The following is an 18715-nucleotide window of genomic DNA, read 5'->3' as shown; positions in this document are numbered from 1 at the left end:
AAAAAAAATGCATTTGGAGAGCTGCTATATAAATGCTACACTAGGTGACCATTACAATTTTAATTTTAGGGTAAATTTTGGAGGTTACACTTTTATGAAAAATATATTTACCACTTGTTAGCCCGTTTTTGCCTATAAAGTAAAAATATATTTATTCTTATATACGTCGATGTAGCAGAATCGTAATGTCAAGTCTATATGAGGGAAGGAGTGTTGCATTGATGGAATTATCACGTCTTTCAGTCATCTGAAGAAGTAATTTGAAAAAATCTAAAATTATTGATATTATGAGCTTGAAAAATCTGTTTGTAAAGGATCTTAGCTATATTTATGAAAATTAAAATAATTTGAAATAAGTATTTTTTTAATACGGTCTTTTCTGAAGTGTGTGTGTGTGTGTGTGTGTGTGTGTGTGTGGGGATAGTGAGACACCATATATATTTCAATAAAACTATAATGAAAACACAAACACACCTAGATATACAAATCCTTCCCTAACCTGTCCATCATCAAACCACCCTGTCTCTACTTTCACACATAACTTGCATCAAGCATAGGCAACTTAGGACTCGCTTGTCTTTGTGACGGCAACACCTGTGCTGGGATATGTAGTCCCACAACATTTGGGAGAGTTACAGGCTCCCTACATCTGCTGTGCACTTATACTCACCCACAGCATATGCAGTTTTCCCACTGTCAAAAAAAACCAAAATAGCAACAAAGCCCAGGAGCTTGTTAAATGTTCCACGCTGCTCTTTACCATCCTAACAGTACGTAGCTTGCCCCTGCACTTTTTTTCACTTTTCTCCCTAACAATGTCCAACTGCCTACTCCGCCAACACCCACCGTCCTTCCTAACCCGCCTTCACTGTTACTGTTGGCAGCCTGGCAAGTGAGCATCCTAAACCAACCTGCCCAGCCACACACTAGGAAAATATTGTTAGTCATCCTGCTTACACATTGGTTATCGCCACTTTTACTCCTTACCCATTCCCCCAATCACACAGATGGATCCTTTATTAACCCTAAACTCTGCCCATCTCTACTTCTACTCTATGGGAAGCTCCGCAGCCTCCTCATGCTCATACATCCACAGCTCTGTATTTCTTCATTACGTTCACGCTGTTTGAACCTTACCGATAACACACTTGGAGCCATTTATTCTTTCAGTTACTCATCATGCAAGTGTCCATCGGTGCCACAGTAACAGTTAACCTATGCTAGTGGTGCAACGTAACTGAGATGTATGGCGTATAACAGATCTGCAGCACCATTATGATGGGCATATTTACTTTGAATCATTATCAAAGGTGAAGAAAAGAAAATGAATAAAGTGACCGTCCAGCACCTCATTATGATTATACCAAGCTCATGGTCAAAGAGCTACAGTATCACAGCTTCATTCATTACAAAGCAACTTATAAGAACCAATAGTATTAAAAAAAAACCAAAAAAAAAAAACCACTAAAAATGAACTGCCTCTATTCCCGCTTACACTGCCAACAGCAGACAATGTAAGTAATGGCTTGACTCACACTTAGCTAGTAATGATAGTAGTGCATTTTACATACATTATTACTATATGAAAACACATAGATATACCTATAGATTGTAACACTGATTCCATGCTGTGTTAATAGGAAAACTTGACTGCTATAATAAATGCTCTTATTATCTGCTTCTACAGAGAGTGACTTAATGTTCTATGGGGGGAATTCAATTAGCTGTGATCTTATTCAGAACATTGCGGCTGTGCATTTTTACTGTTACTACGGTAAAATCTTCACACATTTTTCCTTGCTGCGAAGTGTCTCTGGAATGGTCGTGAGACACTTTGCGGTTAATTGAACCCCCGTATGAATGTTTCTGTGTCTTAGAGAAAAGCAAATTTTTATGAATATTCTCACTGTAGCTGGTACATGATTAAAATGTGCTGCCTGGTACCATGCTGCCTTCAAAGTAGATAAAGAACACATTTGAACTTATTTTATTTTGTAGTTGAACTTATTGACACAGCACTATTGCCACCTAGTGAATAACAGCATAACTTACTTATTTCACAAGGTCTAGTGACATAAATGCTACACTGCATGTCATCCACTCCCACCAATTTTAACTTGCATCCAACTTGTATGAGCTGGGAAATTGAAATCCCCATTGATCATTATGTTGCCCAAGAGGAGAGCAAAAAACAGGGGTGATATCATCACCGATATTTCCTGCATAAGACAGATGATCTGAATTTACTAAGAAGCAGATCATCTCTGCTACATTTCTCTTAGTAGTAGAGGATGTGTTTCTGTACAATAGACATTGATATCTGTCACATCTAGGTTTGTAGTACTGTATGCAAACACAGCTGAAATAAATAAAAAAAAGTGTAAAAATAAGGTACACAATAATACATATTGTACATATTATGGGCCCAAAAAAAAAAAAAAAATCAAACCTAAAAGTACACAGATTTGGTAGTCTTGTAAATTTTAAAAAATTCAGAATAAAATGCAATAAAAAAGGTAATTTGTATGGGTTTAATTAATTTTCGAAAATTAGCTAATAAAAGAATCATATAAAGGGCAAAAAAAAAAAACATTTCCCCCCTTTTAATGCCCAAAAATGAAAAAAATATTTACTTGTAATAAAAGAAAGTTGCTGCAATATACAACTATATAGCATTTTACACATCATATACAAAATGTATATTGAGGAGAGCTATACTATAAAGCAAGCAAGGCAAGTAATATACTTACTATTTTATTGTTGGCTGTATTCTCTTTTGTTTTGACAAATGTGACCTTGGTGGTTTTGTTTTTTGGAGGCATCACTAGTCTTCATTAGACCCGAGCTGCTAAAAAATAAATTTTAATTATTTGTTCATTATATTAAGAAAAAACTTACTATTGTATTTTGTCCTATGAAAACTTTTATCCCAAAGCCTTGTCTCCAGGTACAGCTGGATTAATATTACAAATAACATAAAAGCAGTTGTAATCATCCACTAACAGGTGACAATCATGAAAAAAATGTGTTTTATTGCTTTGGAATTATTCTATGGGACTACGGTGCTTTTAAAAGATGCATGCACAGCAGTGTCGCTTGGAGATATCACTTGTTCTATTCACTAAAGGGGTCTGGTGTTCTAGAGACAAAACCGCAATCTTGTTGATAGTGATAAAACAAGTGACATGCCACTGAAATGGAGGGCGAGAAGCTGACAATAACACCTGGAGCACCACAATGCATACCTACCTAATGATCCTCTTTTGGGTATGTATAAATCCAAACCTGAAAAGTGTCACACAGCATAATAGTCTCACTTCTCATACCATGCTAAATTGTGATACTTGTTAGTTATAAGATCAGGTCTAAACTGCTCCATACCTGTGATGTCAATCAATGCCTGCTCTTCATCAATTTTCAGTAGTGCAGGTGACTCAGATCAATGTCACATATCTTTGAGGGTCATTTTTGTGTGCCCTCAAATATATCTGCTGGCTCCAAAATATATACTTTTATTATTATTTTTATTACCATTTATACAGTGGCTTACAACTGTATGAAACCATAATGCATGCAAAGAAAAACATACAAATACAAAAAAATTGAGGAGTACCCCATTGGAGATATATGCAGATAGCATTACACACTATCACAATATGGATAAATGCCAACAGGTTTTCTTTACGCCCTAAAGTTAGTAAACATGATGACACGTTTTAGTTATGCTTATAAGCTGTATTTTAAGAGACATGAAAAACAACGAAACAGAAAAGTGATGCAGTAAATTCAATATATAACAATTATTTCCCAGATATAACACACAGCACGCACTATTGCTGAGATCCATCATAAACACACAGAGACCTGACTATGCAGCACTCCTATCCAGACATTCACGTCCCCGTAATCTTTCTGTTTCGGCCACTACAGCTCTACTATGATTGGCTAATTTTAAGCGCATTGGATTCTGGGAATTGTAGCCATTGCTCGCTTAACAACAATAGAGCGCCAGAGACGAGTAAACTACATCTCCCAGCTTTATGAGAAGACGTCACATGACAGGCCCAAGTAATCATAGGCCGAGCAGGCGGGAGGTTTTGAATCCAAGAGACTCCTGCTCAGATGGTAGTTTATTAGTTATGCAATGCATATAGGTTACTATACAGTAGATAAATAGCGATCCACCATTAATATCAATGAGCCTTACTGCATATTATATTACATGATCAGGTCAGTATGACTGTGTTCGAGAGTGCAAAACCATTACTTTACAGATTTTAATCTGGTGAATGTGATTTAAATATCATAGTACTCTATAGAAAACAAGTACAGTTTATGTTATAGTCTTGTTATATAGCCTTTAGGTGTCACTGTTGCATTTACAACTGTTAAAGAAAGGCTCTGGGAAAAAAAAAACTTATTTTTTCTAGGGATGTGCACCGGCGACTTTTGGTGTCTCGTGTTTTGTGTTTTGGATTCGGATTTGTTTCGCAAAACACCTGCCGAAAGGTTTTGGTTCGGATTTAAGGTTTTGGATTCAGATTTTTTTTGAAAAAAGCATAAAAAGTTCAAAAATCAAGTTTTTGGGCTTATTTTCACTCCTACGCTATAACCTCAATAACATTCAATAACAAGCATTTCCACTAATTTACCGTGTATTCTAAACAACTCACAATATAGTTATTAGTCCAAAACGTTGCAAGGAGGTATCTTTATGGACTGCGTAGTGGAGTGGTCCCCACAATATAATAAGAAAACCATCAACTGGTCTTAATCGCACCAAAAAATGTACCTGGACTGCGTAGAGGAGTGGGTCACCACAATATAAATTAAAAACCTTGAACTTGTATGTATCGCACCAATAATGTACCTGGACTGCGTAGAGGAGTGGGTCACCACAATATATATAATAAGAAAACCATCAACTGGTATGAATCGCACCAAATAATGTACCTGGACTGCGTAGAGGAGTGGGTCACCACAATATAAATTAAAAACCCTGAACTTGTATGATTCGCACCAATAATGTACCTGGACTGCGTAGAGGAGTGGTCACCACAATATAATTAATAAAAAACCCTCCACGGGTCTGAATTTCCAAAAAAAAAATTCTGGACTGTGTAGTGGGGTGGCCCCGATACTAAATTTGATACCTGGCCCACAATACCTCCTCCAAGTTCCAAGTGTAGTGTTTATAACATATTAACACTACACTAATTCTAGCACGTCAAACCCTCGTTTTAAATAATGACAGGGCATTTAACTTTTGATTGAATTTTTGTAATTTGTTGACATTTTCTTTTACTTTTTGAACATGGCAAACGACTGTTGAATGGTCACATAATGCCAAAAAAATAGTTGCAAGATGGAATTGTCCTTGGGCCCTCCCACCCACCCTTATGTTGTTGAAATAGGACATGCACACTTTAACAAACCAATCATTTCCGCGACAGGGCCTACCAAACAACTGTGGCTGAAATGATTGGTTTGTTTGGGCCCCCACACCAAAACAACAATTCATCTCTCCCTGTACAAACTAAACAGGCTCTACTGAGGAAAGATGTCGTCCTCATCCTCAACCTCTGATTCCTCTCCCCCTACAGTGTGTACTTCCTCCTCCTCACACATTATCAATTCGTCCCCGCTGGACTCCACAACCACAGGTCCCTCTGTACTATCTGGAGGGCAGTGCTGTACTTCATTGAGGAATTGATTATTCATTTTTATAAACATCATTTTTTCAACGTTATGAGGAAGCAACCTCCTTCGCCGCTCACTGACCAGGTTCCCCGCTGCACTAAAAACTCTTTCCGAGTACACACTGGAGGGGGGACAACTCAGGTAAAATAGAGCCAGTTTGTACAGGGGCTTCCAAACTGCCTTTTTTTCCTGCCAGTAACAATATGGAGTGTCTGACATGTCTATTTGGATGGTGTCAGCAAAATAATCCTCCACCATTTTTTCAATTGTGACAGCATCCAATGTAGCGACAGTAGACATGTCTGCAATGGTTGGCAGGTCCTTCAGTCCGGACCAGATGTTATCAGCATCCCCGCCAGCGGATCTTTTAGGAAAACTGAGCTTTTTCCTCGCAGCCATAGATGTGGAAGAAAATGAGGGTGGGGCTGTTGGCATGTCACGGTCCTCTTCAGAGGACAATCTCCTGACCAGAAGGTCTTTGCACCGCTGTAGACTTGTGTCCGCCGGAAACAGAGACACAACATACGCTTTAAACCGAGGATCGAGCATGGTGGCCAGAATGTATTCCTCTGACTTTAAAAGAGTGACCACCCTCGGATCCTGGCAAAGCGTATGAAGGGCTTCATCCACAAGAGCTACATGCTTTGTTGGATCGCAATGCTTTACCAGCTCCTCCCTCACTTTCTCCAGCTGCTTCTGCAACAGCCTGATCAGGGGAATGACCTGACTCAAGCTGGCAGTGTCGGAACTGACTTCTCGTGTGGCAAGTTCAAACGGCTGGAGAACCTTGCACAACACGGAAATCAGTCTCCACTGCGCTTGACTCAGGCGCATCCCCACTCCTTTGCCTATGTCGTAGGTGGCTGTGTAGGCCTGAATGGCCTTTTGCTGCTCCTCCATCCTCTACAGCATATAGAGGGTGGAGTTCCAGCGCGTCACAACCTCTGGTTTGAGGTGATGGCAGGGCAGGTTCATGCTTTTTTGATGTGCCTCTAGTCTGCGATAGGCACTGGCTGAATGCCGAAAGTGTCCAGCAATTTTGCGCGCCACCGCAAGCATCTCCTGCACACCCCTGTTACTCTTGAGGTAATGCTGCACCACCAAATTAATGGTGTGTGCAAAACATGGGACGTGCTGGAAATTGCCCATATTTAATGCCCGCACAATGTTACTGGCATTGTCTGACACCACAAATCCCCATGAGAGTCTAAGTGGGGTAAGCCACTGGGAGATAATTTCCCTCAGTTTCTCTAATATGTTGTCAGCGTTGTGCCTCTTATTAAAGCCTGTAATACACAATGTTGCCTGCCTTTGCAAGAGCAGCAATTTTGTAGATGCTGCTACTGATGCAGCTGTTGCTGTTGCTGCGGAAGGCGATGCATCTACCCAGTGGGCTGTCACAGTCATATAGTCCTTCGTTTGCCCAGAACCACTTGTCCACATGTCCGTGGTTAAGTGAACAGTGGGTACAACCGCATTTTTCAGAGCACTGAGGACACTTGATCGTACTTCTCTGTACATTTTTGGTATCGCCTGCCTAGTGAAGTGGAATCTCGACGGGATTTGGTACCGGGGACACAATACCTCCATCAACCCTCTAAATCCCACTCCACTGATGGCGGACACCGGGCGCACGTCTAACACCAACATTGCAGTTACAGCCGCAGTTATACGCTTTGCAATAGGGTGACTACTATCGTATTTTGTGGTCATGGCAAACGACTGTTGGACGGTCAATTGTTTTGTGAAAGACTTAGCGGTCTTACGACTTCCCCTCTGGGAAGATGACCGACTACCAGCAGAAACAGCAGCAGTGGCAGTAGTAGGCGTACCCCTGCAGGATTCCTCGGATGAATCCCGTATTGGAGAGAACTCAGTCTGGCTGCTGACTTGGGCTGCAGGACTCAATCTGATGGAGATCTTGGAGGAAGTTGACGAGGAGGGTGCTGCTGGTGTGTATCCAACTGGACCACGGGATTTAGGTGTCCCTGTACCGATGACGGTCCTAGCCCCAGTTCCTGAACTAACCACTGAACTATGAAGGTTATTTAGGTGACATATAAGGGAGGATGTCCCTAGGTGGGCAAGATCCTTACCCCTGCTTATTTGAGCTTTACATAAGCTACATATGGCCATACATTGGTTGTCCGGATTTGGATAAAAATAACTCCATTTTTTGGTCTTCTGACCAGGCATGACGATGGGCTTTTTCATCCCATGGACATCAGCTGTTTCCCCCCCTGGTGCCTCATTTACAATAACCACATCACCATCCTCATCATCAAGTTCCTCCACAGCGCCAGCTACATCATCAATAGCCTCCTCCCGAGCCACCTCTTCCCGTACAGTGATGGGAAGGTTAGGCTTGACAACCACCAACACCCTTGGACTCGCCTTGGGGATTTGTGATAATTTCTCTTTAGAAGGCAGAGTTGTTTGCTGTTTTGTTGCTGACAGCATAACTCTCTTCAATTTTTTGTAGGGGGGAGGAGGAGGAGGGCTAAGATCCTTGGGTGAAGATGGACCACTAGTCATGAACACGGGCCAGGGCCTAAGCCGTTCCTTGCCACTACGTGTCGTAAATGGCATATTGCCAACTTTTACGTTTCTCCTCAGATGATTTTAAGTTTCTGTTTTTGCTTTTTTTTGAGAACTTGGGCTTTTTGGATTTTACATGCCCTGTACTAGGAGACTGGGCATCGGGCTTGGAAGACGACGTTGATGGCATTTCATCGTCTATGTCATGACTAGTGGCAGCAGCTTCAGCATTAGGAGGAAGTGGGTCTGGATCTTTCCCTACTTTATCCTCCAAATTTTTGGTCTTCATTATATGTAGCACAAGATACTGCAGAATGTGTGAACCTGGTAATATTGCAGACAGTACCAATGGACTTATACTGCAGGATTGGTTTTGCAAATTTTGTTGTAATTAATTTTTTTTTTTATAACTTTTTTTTTATATTTTAAATACTTGGGAATAATGGGGAAATAACTATGCCCTTAGAAGCACAGGACACAGGACCACTGGACTGAACAGGACACAGCACAGGACCCAGCAGCACCACTGAACTCAAAATTGACAGAGCACAGCACACAGCACCACTGGACTGATACTGCATAACACAGCACAGCACAGAACTAAACAGCACAGCACAGAACTAAACAGCACAGCATGAGATCTACCAGGACAGAGGACCACCTAACACACCCTCCCTCTACCCTGATCAATGCCCGAGTTTAGATGGCGGCGACTAGCGGGGAATTTATAGGATCCGAGTATCGCGAGATCCGACAGCGGGATTATGACTCCAGCCTCGGTTTCAAGTTTTCATTTGGCGCCAATACCCGGATCTGTCTCGGATGCGACTCGGATCGGAAAGGTTCGGGTGGGCTCGGATTCACAAAATCCGAGTGCGCTCATCTCAAATTTTTTCATTTGTACTTTGAAGTACAAAGCATTTTTCTAATGTATTTCAATGAAAAGTATTGAATGCATCACTGTACTGATGCGCTGGTTGTTTTTAGCAGTGCTGTCTGCAGCACCTCTGGCCTAGCCATGTAATTGCTTAGTGATAACAGCCTCTAATTCGTATAATACTGTTTTTAAGTGTAATAGCACTTAAAAGAAGTATTATACGAAGATAAACAGTATTATTATTTTTGAGCGCTCATGACTTGACTTTGACTTAGGTACTATCCCTTGATATTTCAGCTCTCATTCCATACCCTTGCACATAAACCATTGAGTGGGTTCAAATTTCTAGGAACAGCCCCTGGTTTTAGAGGTTAGCCCCTGGAATTGTCCCTATGTTTAAATACTTAGCAACTGCTCAGTGTAATTAATCTTATCCAGTATATTGAATACAATTCATATAACCAATCTCCTAAAGTTTGGAGGACTTTAAATCATGCATTTGGATAATAGTATACAAAACACTTAGGGGCATATTCAATTAGCTTTCGGATTCGCGGTAACGCGCGTTACCGCGAAAAGTGCACATTCTTGCGGGTATTACGGTACCGCATTAACGCGGATTTTCGTTCGCAACCCTATGGGCTGCGAACGAAAATCCACGTTATTGCGGTACCATGTATTACGTTTCGCGGCTGTTCCAGCGCGTTACCGCGAATCCAAAAGCTAATTGAATATGCCCCTTAGTATTTATATTGTTTCTCGGTGGTACTCATTATTACGGCTCTGGGAAAGCTGACATACTTTTAAACGAACCCAGCATAACAATTGCCATAACAGTGTTACTAATAAAAAGCCTACTTACTATAACACAGATACTAACTTTGACCGAAGGTAGGAATGAGCGGCGCGTGTAACATCCGAATGCCCCAAATATGTACAGTAGTAAATTCCGTCAATTTCCTTACACAAAGTGAAAAACCCGTTTTTAAAGCGGCAATACTCGGACCCCACATGTTTACTGCATTGTACAGGGCATGGGGTACGAGTATTGCCGCTTTAAAACCGCCATTTTCTTCCACCACTTTTTAAATGAACTGGAATTAAAAGGCCCTTTCTGTCTGTGGGGTCTAATAATTGATGGCTGCCTATGAAAATGACAAGACAGAAAGGGGATGATGATTCTCACGTGAATATATTTATGTGTTTTTATTTCAAACTGCAATAAATGTGTAATATATTTGCAAAACATTAGTAATTATAATATCATATAGTTTTATCCCCTAGTCTGTTTAACCTTTGGAAGAGGAATGCAGTTTTGCGCAGTGATTTTTCTTGTTGCACCAGTAGCATACGTGTCAGGCACTTGTCACAAACCCTTATGTCCCACTTGCTCAAATATTTTCAACCATTTGTTTCATGCAACAAACTAATTAGCTATTAGGCATTAATAAAACTTTAAAAAATAAACTCTCTTACAGCAGAAGCAAGTCCCCATATCGTGTGCAAATAAATGTTTTGCTTAACCATGAACACAAATGCATGATATATGCCTGAGTGACGGAAAAAGCACCAATGCAATCACAAACATCCAAACAAGAGGTTTGCTAGTGCTGGATACAGTCGCCATCATCATCCGCTGTTTGCACCTGCCCCTGATCACCAGCAAATAAATATGGCTTAGACAGGTGTATATATGTCTTTTTCCTGGTTTGCATCCACAACCATTATTGTACTCGACCTATGTTAGAATGCTTCTGTCCTGCCTTTCCAGGTGTAGGCTGATGTACATGATTTTGTAAAGAAATGCATGATAATTTATTCACACTTGGAAAAGTATCTGCCACTTATTATGTCCATTAGCTGTGCTGTGCACCACTTAACCTGACTCTTCTGTACTACCTTGGTTTAATTTTTTATCACATCAGCATATACAGGGTCTTCTGTTCACCCATACTAACCCATATATCTTGATGCTAGTTAGGTCAAAACCCCACTTGTAGCCTAAGGGCATCACCAGGTAGGAGTTATGGAGACTAGAAAATAGAACTTAATTAGAATTAGTGGCTCACTGTTGAAGTTTACCTATTGCTTTTTAGGTCTGTGTTAACATTTCTAATTTTATATATTTTTATTTTGTATCACTATTTAATTTCTGTACCAATTCAACAAACCATTTTGAGAAACTATTTGCAGCTGGTTAGAGTATCTCTAATCGACGATGTGCTACCACAGCATCCATGCAAATAGGGCAACATAACAATTCATCCATGATTCATTAAAGGTTTAATGAAACTAAAATACTAATTTTCTTTTATAAAAGGTATACTGATCAGACTCCTATATATGTGATAGATTGAGGAGCTTCAGAGGATGGAAGAGTCACACACCACGTTAAGTGAATTTATTATCTATTCTCCAAGTTCATGTGGACATTAATCATCTGTAGAATCTGTTGCTACTTGCGGTGAGAGAGTGTGCTGATCTTTTACTACATTACAGTCTCAATCGGCTGCTGTCAACAAGCACTTGCGCGGAGACCAATAGTGAATACAGCTAGTCACCGTAACGTATATTTGGTTTACCTCAGCTTGTCCTAGTACTGAACATTCTCAGGAGGATTGTATTAACAATACTAATTGTGTGAACTACATTTTCTTTTTCTTTTTTTTTAGTCTAGACATGAGTATGTTTAATCCATTACAATTTGTGATAATTTCATTAGTGTCTCAATTAATATCTATTGAATACATGGTGTTGCGAGACTAATTATTATATCTGTTTTATTAATGGTCATTTAGGTTATTTTTTCTTTTATTGTTGTTAAAAAAATTGTTATTTATTGTAGATGTTTCTGGTTTGGTTTTTTATGTATTCTGCCATAGTCTAATTGATTATTTTTTTTATACTCCACAATTTCCACTTCTCAGCGTTGCTTTATTCTTTTGTGCTTATACATAACCATTATCTACAAGGTTTTGTTTGTTTGCTTCTAAGGTCATATTGTGCATCATTTCCCTGTTTGCTGGTGTATTATTGAGCCAATTCCGTGGTGAGCCTGGTGTGTAGTATACAATGCAGGATTTATAATCTTGTGGCTATTGTATGATGTAGAGCTCATTGCCTCGTGGCTCGTAGTCAATACATAAACCATTAGAGCTACCCTGACCTGTGCCTTGTCTCGTCTCTGGTAACCTTATCTCATTCCCGTCTACAAGATTTCTCTTCTGCTGCTGCCCACTTATGGAACTCCCTACCACGCTCAAACAGACTTTCCTACAGCCTTCAAATCTTTAGATGCTCTTTGAAAACTCATCTCTTTTATTTTTTAGAGGTGACCTTATTCCTGATAACACCATTCACACTAATGCACCCTCACAACTGTCCCAATCTCCACTCTAATCCATATTTGCTCCTCTTGTTTCAGCTGTGCTCTCTACCACTTAGAATGTAAGCTCTCTAATGAGCAGAATCTTTCATACTCTTTGTTTTCAAGTCTGTGTTTATTTTGTCTACCTTGTAGGTCTCTGTTTTATGTATTTACTGTCTCCCTAATGTGGCTTTTCGGATTACTGGTGGCTAGTATACATTACAGAGCCCATTGCCTGCTAACTACAGTATAATATATAGCCAATTCCATAGTAGCCAAACAGTACAATCCGTTCTCTGTTGGCCAGCATTTAATACAGTCTGTTCTGTCACAAACCATGCCAGTAGTAGCCCTGTGCTTGTACAACAGCATAGATATACTTTTGTTATTAAGACTGGTCTGTATAAAAATCTGTCAAAGAGGTATAAATCACTTACTTCTGCTACACTAGCTTCCATAGAGTTGGGCCTGAACACAACACAGACAAAGTAGATGTTAAAGGGCTTCTTCTTAGTTTTTGTTTTGTGGTTCTTGTTTTGTGGTTTTTGAATGATCTGCCAAATGCTTGAACACTGATTGGAAAATATGTTCAATACATCTATTTAATTGATAAAACTTCTTTAATTGGTGAAAATACAGCCGGATTAATTAATCATCCACATCATTATTTATTTATAAGATGCCACAAAACTCCCCTAGTGCCAAACAGTTGGAAAAAACAGAAAAGAGACATACGGGTTGATGGAAAAGGTGCAGTCATGAGACAGAGTTTAGAGCGGTGCAGTCATGAGACAGAGTTTAGAGCGGGCCCTGCTCATGAGAGCTTACAAGCTATAGGGGGAAGATAATGCTTGTGATTATAGGAGATAGATAGATGGTAATTAAAAGTGTGCAGCGGCAGTAGTATCCAGTGGCTGTGGACTAGGCTTGAAAGATTGAAGGTTGGGGTAGAGTCTGGTCAGATAGTGTAGGGAGTTCCATAAGAGTCCTGGAGGCGGGAGTAAGAGGCGGTAATCGGAGATGGTAATCAGAGGAGGTGAGGCGAAGATCAAAGGCAGGTCTAAGACAGCATGAAGAAGAGGTTCATGAGAAATTTGATGTGGATTCTGGAGCTTATCCTCCTAAATACTTCTAAAGACTACTTCTAGAAATATTTACAGAGTATGCACCTATCTCTCAAGACACTGGTGAGCCAGTGTAGGAATTTGCAGAGTGATGCAACAGAATGGCGAAAGAGGAAAATCAGTCTCATCCTGGCATTTAGGACATATGGGAGCACTGACAAATGGGTGAGGGGAAGGCTAGATAGGAGGTTTCAGTAGTCAAGATGGGAGATAAAGAGCAAATGGATAATTATTTTGAAGGAGAAGGTGATAAGACTGTAGGGTGAAGCTGAGGGATGACAAGGATGACACTTGAACAATAGGCATGGGGAAATGGGAAGAGAATTATGAGGGAAGACTACAGTGGGTTAGGAACACTGGCAGGAGGAAAAATAAGCTCAGTTTTCGACATGTTGAACATTAAGTTGCATTGGGGCATCTAAGTGGAGATGGCAGAGAAGCAATTGAACACATAGGCTAGAAGGGGATGAGGGTTTTGTCTGCATACAGAGGCTAGTTGAGGCCAAAGGAGTGCATCTATTCACTGAGAGAAAATATATAAAGAGAGAAAAGGAGGGGGCCAAGAAGAGAGTATTGAGGAAACCTCCACAGATAGTGAGAATAGAGTGGAGAATGTGCCCTGAATGAGCATTTTGAAAGGTAGGAAGTACACTATTATGGTCAATGAAGTAAAGGCTGTGCAGGAAAAGACAGATGGACCGTATTGAAAATATGATGATCTGCTGCAATACCAGCTACAGATGCCAGATGGCAGTGCACAGTTAACTATGACAACTGCAGCAGTTGAGGATCCATCACAATACCAGAAACAGACAAGTGGCAGTACACTGTAAACATTGACAACTGCTCATTCCTTTTACCTTATTGCAATCATCAGAAGTCAGTTAGACAGGCCTCACCTGTATGCAGCTTTTAAGGCCCTTTGCATGAGTAAAGTTGGAGTTTCATTTCTCTTGTGGTACTTCAAGAGTCTTGTTTATCACCTTTGGCTTTGTCCCTCACGTTTCTACCTTCTCCACACCATCAACTTAAGTGAAGTCTGTCCTTTCAGTTCTAAGCGGCTTGGCTACTCCAGCCAAGTGGTTCTTTCCAGGTAATAACCAGAATTGTGACACAAAGCAGCAGAGAGGTCAATGAGTATGGAGAAGTGACTATTCGACTTGGCTGTGAGCATTGGTCTGTTTAAAGGACACTACGACTTGGCTGTGAGCATTGGTCTGTTTAAAGGACACTACTCACTTGAACTCTGCTGCATTTGACACTTGACCACTCACTTCTGAACAAATGGTACATTCCCTAGGTCTTCAGGACACTGATATCCAGGTTCTCATTCTACTTATCATATCGCTCTTTCAATGTTTCTTTCTCTGAATCCACTTCTTTGCTTCCCACAATGCTCAGACTTAGGTCCTCTTCTCTAACTACCACTTTTCTTGGAAACCTAATAATCATCTCTCTACTTTCCTGACATTTATATTTCTGTTGGCAACACAACAATAAACCCTACTTCTCAAGCTTGCTGCCTAGGTGTCATCTTGAACTGTCCTTTGTTTCCCATATGCAAGTTGTTCCATATCCTGCTAAATACTTCTAAAGACTACTTCTAGAAATATTACGCACCTATCTCGCAAAAGACACTGCAATAATTTAATTCATGCACTCATTATATCCAGCATTGACTATTGCAATTTCCTTCTTACTGTTCTTCCCCTAACCAGACTTTCACCCATAATATTTATTTTGAATGCAAGAGCTAGACTTATTTTCCTTGCAAAACATTCTTTTACTGCTACTCTGCTTTCTCAGTCCCTACATTAGTTGCCTGTATCTTACCAAATCCAATTTAAAATACTTCTGCTAACATTAACAAAACTGCACCAATATAGAATTCTTAGCTCAAACTATTTCCTGACTCGACTGCTGTGCTTGGACCAAGATCTGCATCCCTCTGTTATGGCTCACGGCTATTAATATAAGCTTGTAGAACAGGAACAGAGGTCTTCTCCTATAGCAGCCGCCTTTCCCGTAGAGCTTCATGTGCTCACAGGTACTTGGATGCCCCCAGGTCTTAAGCTCTTGCGTAGTGGAAGCTAATATGCAATACTGCAGCTGGTGAATAGGAGGCAGTAGCCAAGATAGGACTGGATAGTCAGGGGTCAGTAGCAGGCAGAGAGGTAAGAAACAGGCCGAAGGATCAGGGCTGGCATCGAGCGGGAAAGTCCAAGGTACAAGCCAAAGGTCAGTCCAATCAGAAACACAAGCTAAGTCCGGAAACAGGTAGAGGGTTACCACAGAGGTCCAACAGAGTATCTACAAGAATAACAAGTATAGTCACAGAGCAAATCAGCAACACATACAGGGCACAGGACACTATAACCGGCAGGGAAGCTAAGCCCTCCCCGCCTTAAATATACAAGGCAACCACTCAGGGGACAGGAGGGGACTGCGTAATAATAAGCCCCAGGAGCAGCTTAACTAATTGGTGCACCACTTCTTATTTACCCTAGGAGGCTGTGTACAGAGGGAGTAGTGTGCAGTCAGACTTGCTGGGCGCAGCGAGTAGCTACAGAGTCTCCTGGTTGTTGCCATCAAGACAGCTGGGATGAGGGGGTGGAAGTAATGTCCCGGCTGTCAGAGCAACAGCCGAGACGGGCTGAAATGGAGGAAGACAAGCCGCCGCTGGGGTGGCTCATAACCCCCTAATCTACATCCATTACTGGCTCCCAATCCCGGTTACAGTACATTTTTGGGCTTTACCCTCCCCTGTACAACAAGACTTTCCTATAGCCCCAAACCTACAAGCCTTCGCAGTGTTCTAATCCAATTATAAGACTGAATTAAAGTATTGAGACACAAATATAATACAAGGCATGTTTCTCACCATTTTTAGGTTAGTACACATTTGTAAATGAATCACAGAACAGTGTTTATTATACAGAGACCACCATTTTATGTATTTTCACTTTTTGTATTATCTATTTATATAGGAGGGATCTATTAGTTCTAAAATTTTACTTCAGTTTGCCCTCTGGTGGCGCTGCCCCCAGTTTATATTTTAACTTACCAACTGACAAAACATTAAAGATCATAAATTAAAATATGGTGAGAACTCCAGGATAACATGTTCCCATATATTGTACTATGTACTAACTTTTTTTAGAAATTTTATTTTTTCACTTAACAATTGCAAATGCTGATTTCAAATACAAGATCATAGCTGCAGATCTGTATAGAGGATAGTAGTCTACTGACATCAGTCTAGTAACAGCTAATGCAAGCAGTAATAATATTAGCAAATTATTATCATTGGCCATTATTTGCATAGTGCTTTGCCTGCACCTCTTTATAATAGGAATTACATACTGAGATAAATCTGTGTTTTTACTGAAGCCAGAATCAAAATTAGGTTAAATACTATTAAAGTTTATTAATATTAATAAACATGATGGCAGTATAGCAGAGCGCTTAGGCTGGAGAGTAACAAACTATAGTGCAGAGTAAATATTACTAGTTATGGAATAAAAATAAGAACAGCCACAATAACATAGAGGCAAAAGTCACTGAAGTACAGGCAAACTCAACTTGAAATCATAATATGGAGTGACAGGCTTATAGGGTAAAAAGCTGGAAGGTGCCATAGAGAAATAATGCAGACAAATGGCAAGCAGCTAGGATCAAGAATGCAAGGAAACAGGAACAAACTGGTGGGACACTGGAACAAGAGTCTGAATCAAGCTGGAGATGATGACAAGCAATGAACGGTAATAAAGTGAGAGAGAGGAGATTAACCCCCCACGGGTAAAAAGTCCACAGGTAAGGTAGACAAAGCCCAAAACAGCAGCCCACCCGGTGGAACAGAGGGACTGCATGCCACACATGTTCAGGACACAGTCATGCCTAGTAACATTTATCCAGAAAAAATTAGGACAAAATAAGCCCTACCCCCGATTCACACCCAACCCAATTTCTGACCAACCAGACTCCCTTTCTGGTGACATCTCGCCCACTTTCCCTTGCACCTTTCAAGATTCGCAAATTGTGTCAGGAAGCATGGGATAATGGGCTATTGGTTAGATTTCTATGTTTACTTGAATTTTTATAAAAAAAAATACTTGCGAGGGGAAAAACACAGAGAGAGAGTCTGATCTGAATATCTTACAATATTACTAGATAATTGGAAAAATTCAAATAATAAAAGCAGATAATCAAGTGACATATTGGGAGCTACTTCTCCAATGGGTAGGTATTTATTTTCCCATGCTACATGATAATGTCATATACTGTTCTGTTATACCATATGATTCTCTCTGATATACCTCTCTGCACTTTCATAATATGCCATAATATCAGACATGCCATTCAACTACTTTTATGACAGGCACTTAAAAGTTCTAGTTACACTTCTTAAAATATAATCGCACTAGACAAACCTGGGAGCAACTGCTTTAAATTACACTGAAATGTAATGCCTAAATTACTTTATTAACAGCATTCAATAACTTTTTATACACTACATTACATGTGAGACATTTTAACAACGGAGCATAATAAATAAATAACTATATTATCATTCACTATATTTAAGGAACAAAATAATTTCTTTATACACCACAATATATATTTAACTTCCTCCATAGAAGTTACAGTGCTGGGCATGGTCCCCGCAAGACGTGCTTATATATGTGGCTGCATATAACTGTCACAGTTTCCAGATCACCTAGAAGGTCACATGTTCCAGGTTACCCAGCAGGTGCACAGGGACAGTTAACTAACTGTCACGGTTTCCTAAGCAACCAGAAGGTGCACAGGTGTATTGCCAAGTGTCACATTTTCTAGAGGACAATGGTAATGCATTGTTGTAAATGGCGGACGGACGTTATGCAAAATAACTGATGCAACCGATTACAATGCCAATATTTATCCGCAAATCTATAGACCAAGACCTTTAATTTTGTATATGATATGCCCTGCTCAGACAACTGCATCATAGAAATAAGTCACTCATATAAGTCGTACTTATGCTATTAATATAAAGATTTGTAGTACATCATATATTATATACAGAGTTAATTTTCCACAGTAAAAGATAAAGGAGAACATTGTGTAAAC

General features: G+C 40.1%; 1 protein-coding gene and 1 long non-coding RNA gene across 3 annotated transcripts in view; one reads left to right on the top strand and one right to left on the bottom strand.

The window, feature by feature from the left end:
- Window positions 1-3961, bottom strand: part of CENPQ (centromere protein Q) — a 29785-nt gene extending 25824 nt beyond the window's left edge. The window contains exons 1-2 of one of the 2 annotated variants that reach the window (XM_075217288.1): window positions 3865-3961; window positions 2751-2848 (exon numbers count right to left, since the gene is read on the bottom strand). In XM_075217288.1, the coding sequence (XP_075073389.1) occupies window positions 2751-2822 (72 nt within the window). In that variant the 5' untranslated portion in view covers window positions 2823-2848; window positions 3865-3961. The remainder of the gene's footprint in view (window positions 1-2750; window positions 2849-3864) is intronic. The other variant, XM_075217290.1, reaches the window with a different exon arrangement.
- Window positions 3962-4041: 80 nt separating this feature from the next.
- LOC142161563 (uncharacterized) overlaps window positions 4042-18715 on the top strand; it is a 56151-nt gene continuing 41477 nt past the window's right edge. The window contains exons 1-2 of the long non-coding RNA XR_012693430.1: window positions 4042-4125; window positions 11436-11505. This is a non-coding gene — a long non-coding RNA (uncharacterized LOC142161563). The remainder of the gene's footprint in view (window positions 4126-11435; window positions 11506-18715) is intronic.

The sequence above is a fragment of the Mixophyes fleayi genome, chromosome 6 (assembly GCF_038048845.1).
Source record: "Mixophyes fleayi isolate aMixFle1 chromosome 6, aMixFle1.hap1, whole genome shotgun sequence".
NCBI classification, from domain to species: Eukaryota; Metazoa; Chordata; class Amphibia; order Anura; family Limnodynastidae; genus Mixophyes; species Mixophyes fleayi.
Note: the sequence above shows the minus strand (reverse complement) of the source record. Positions and strands in the feature narration are given on the sequence as shown.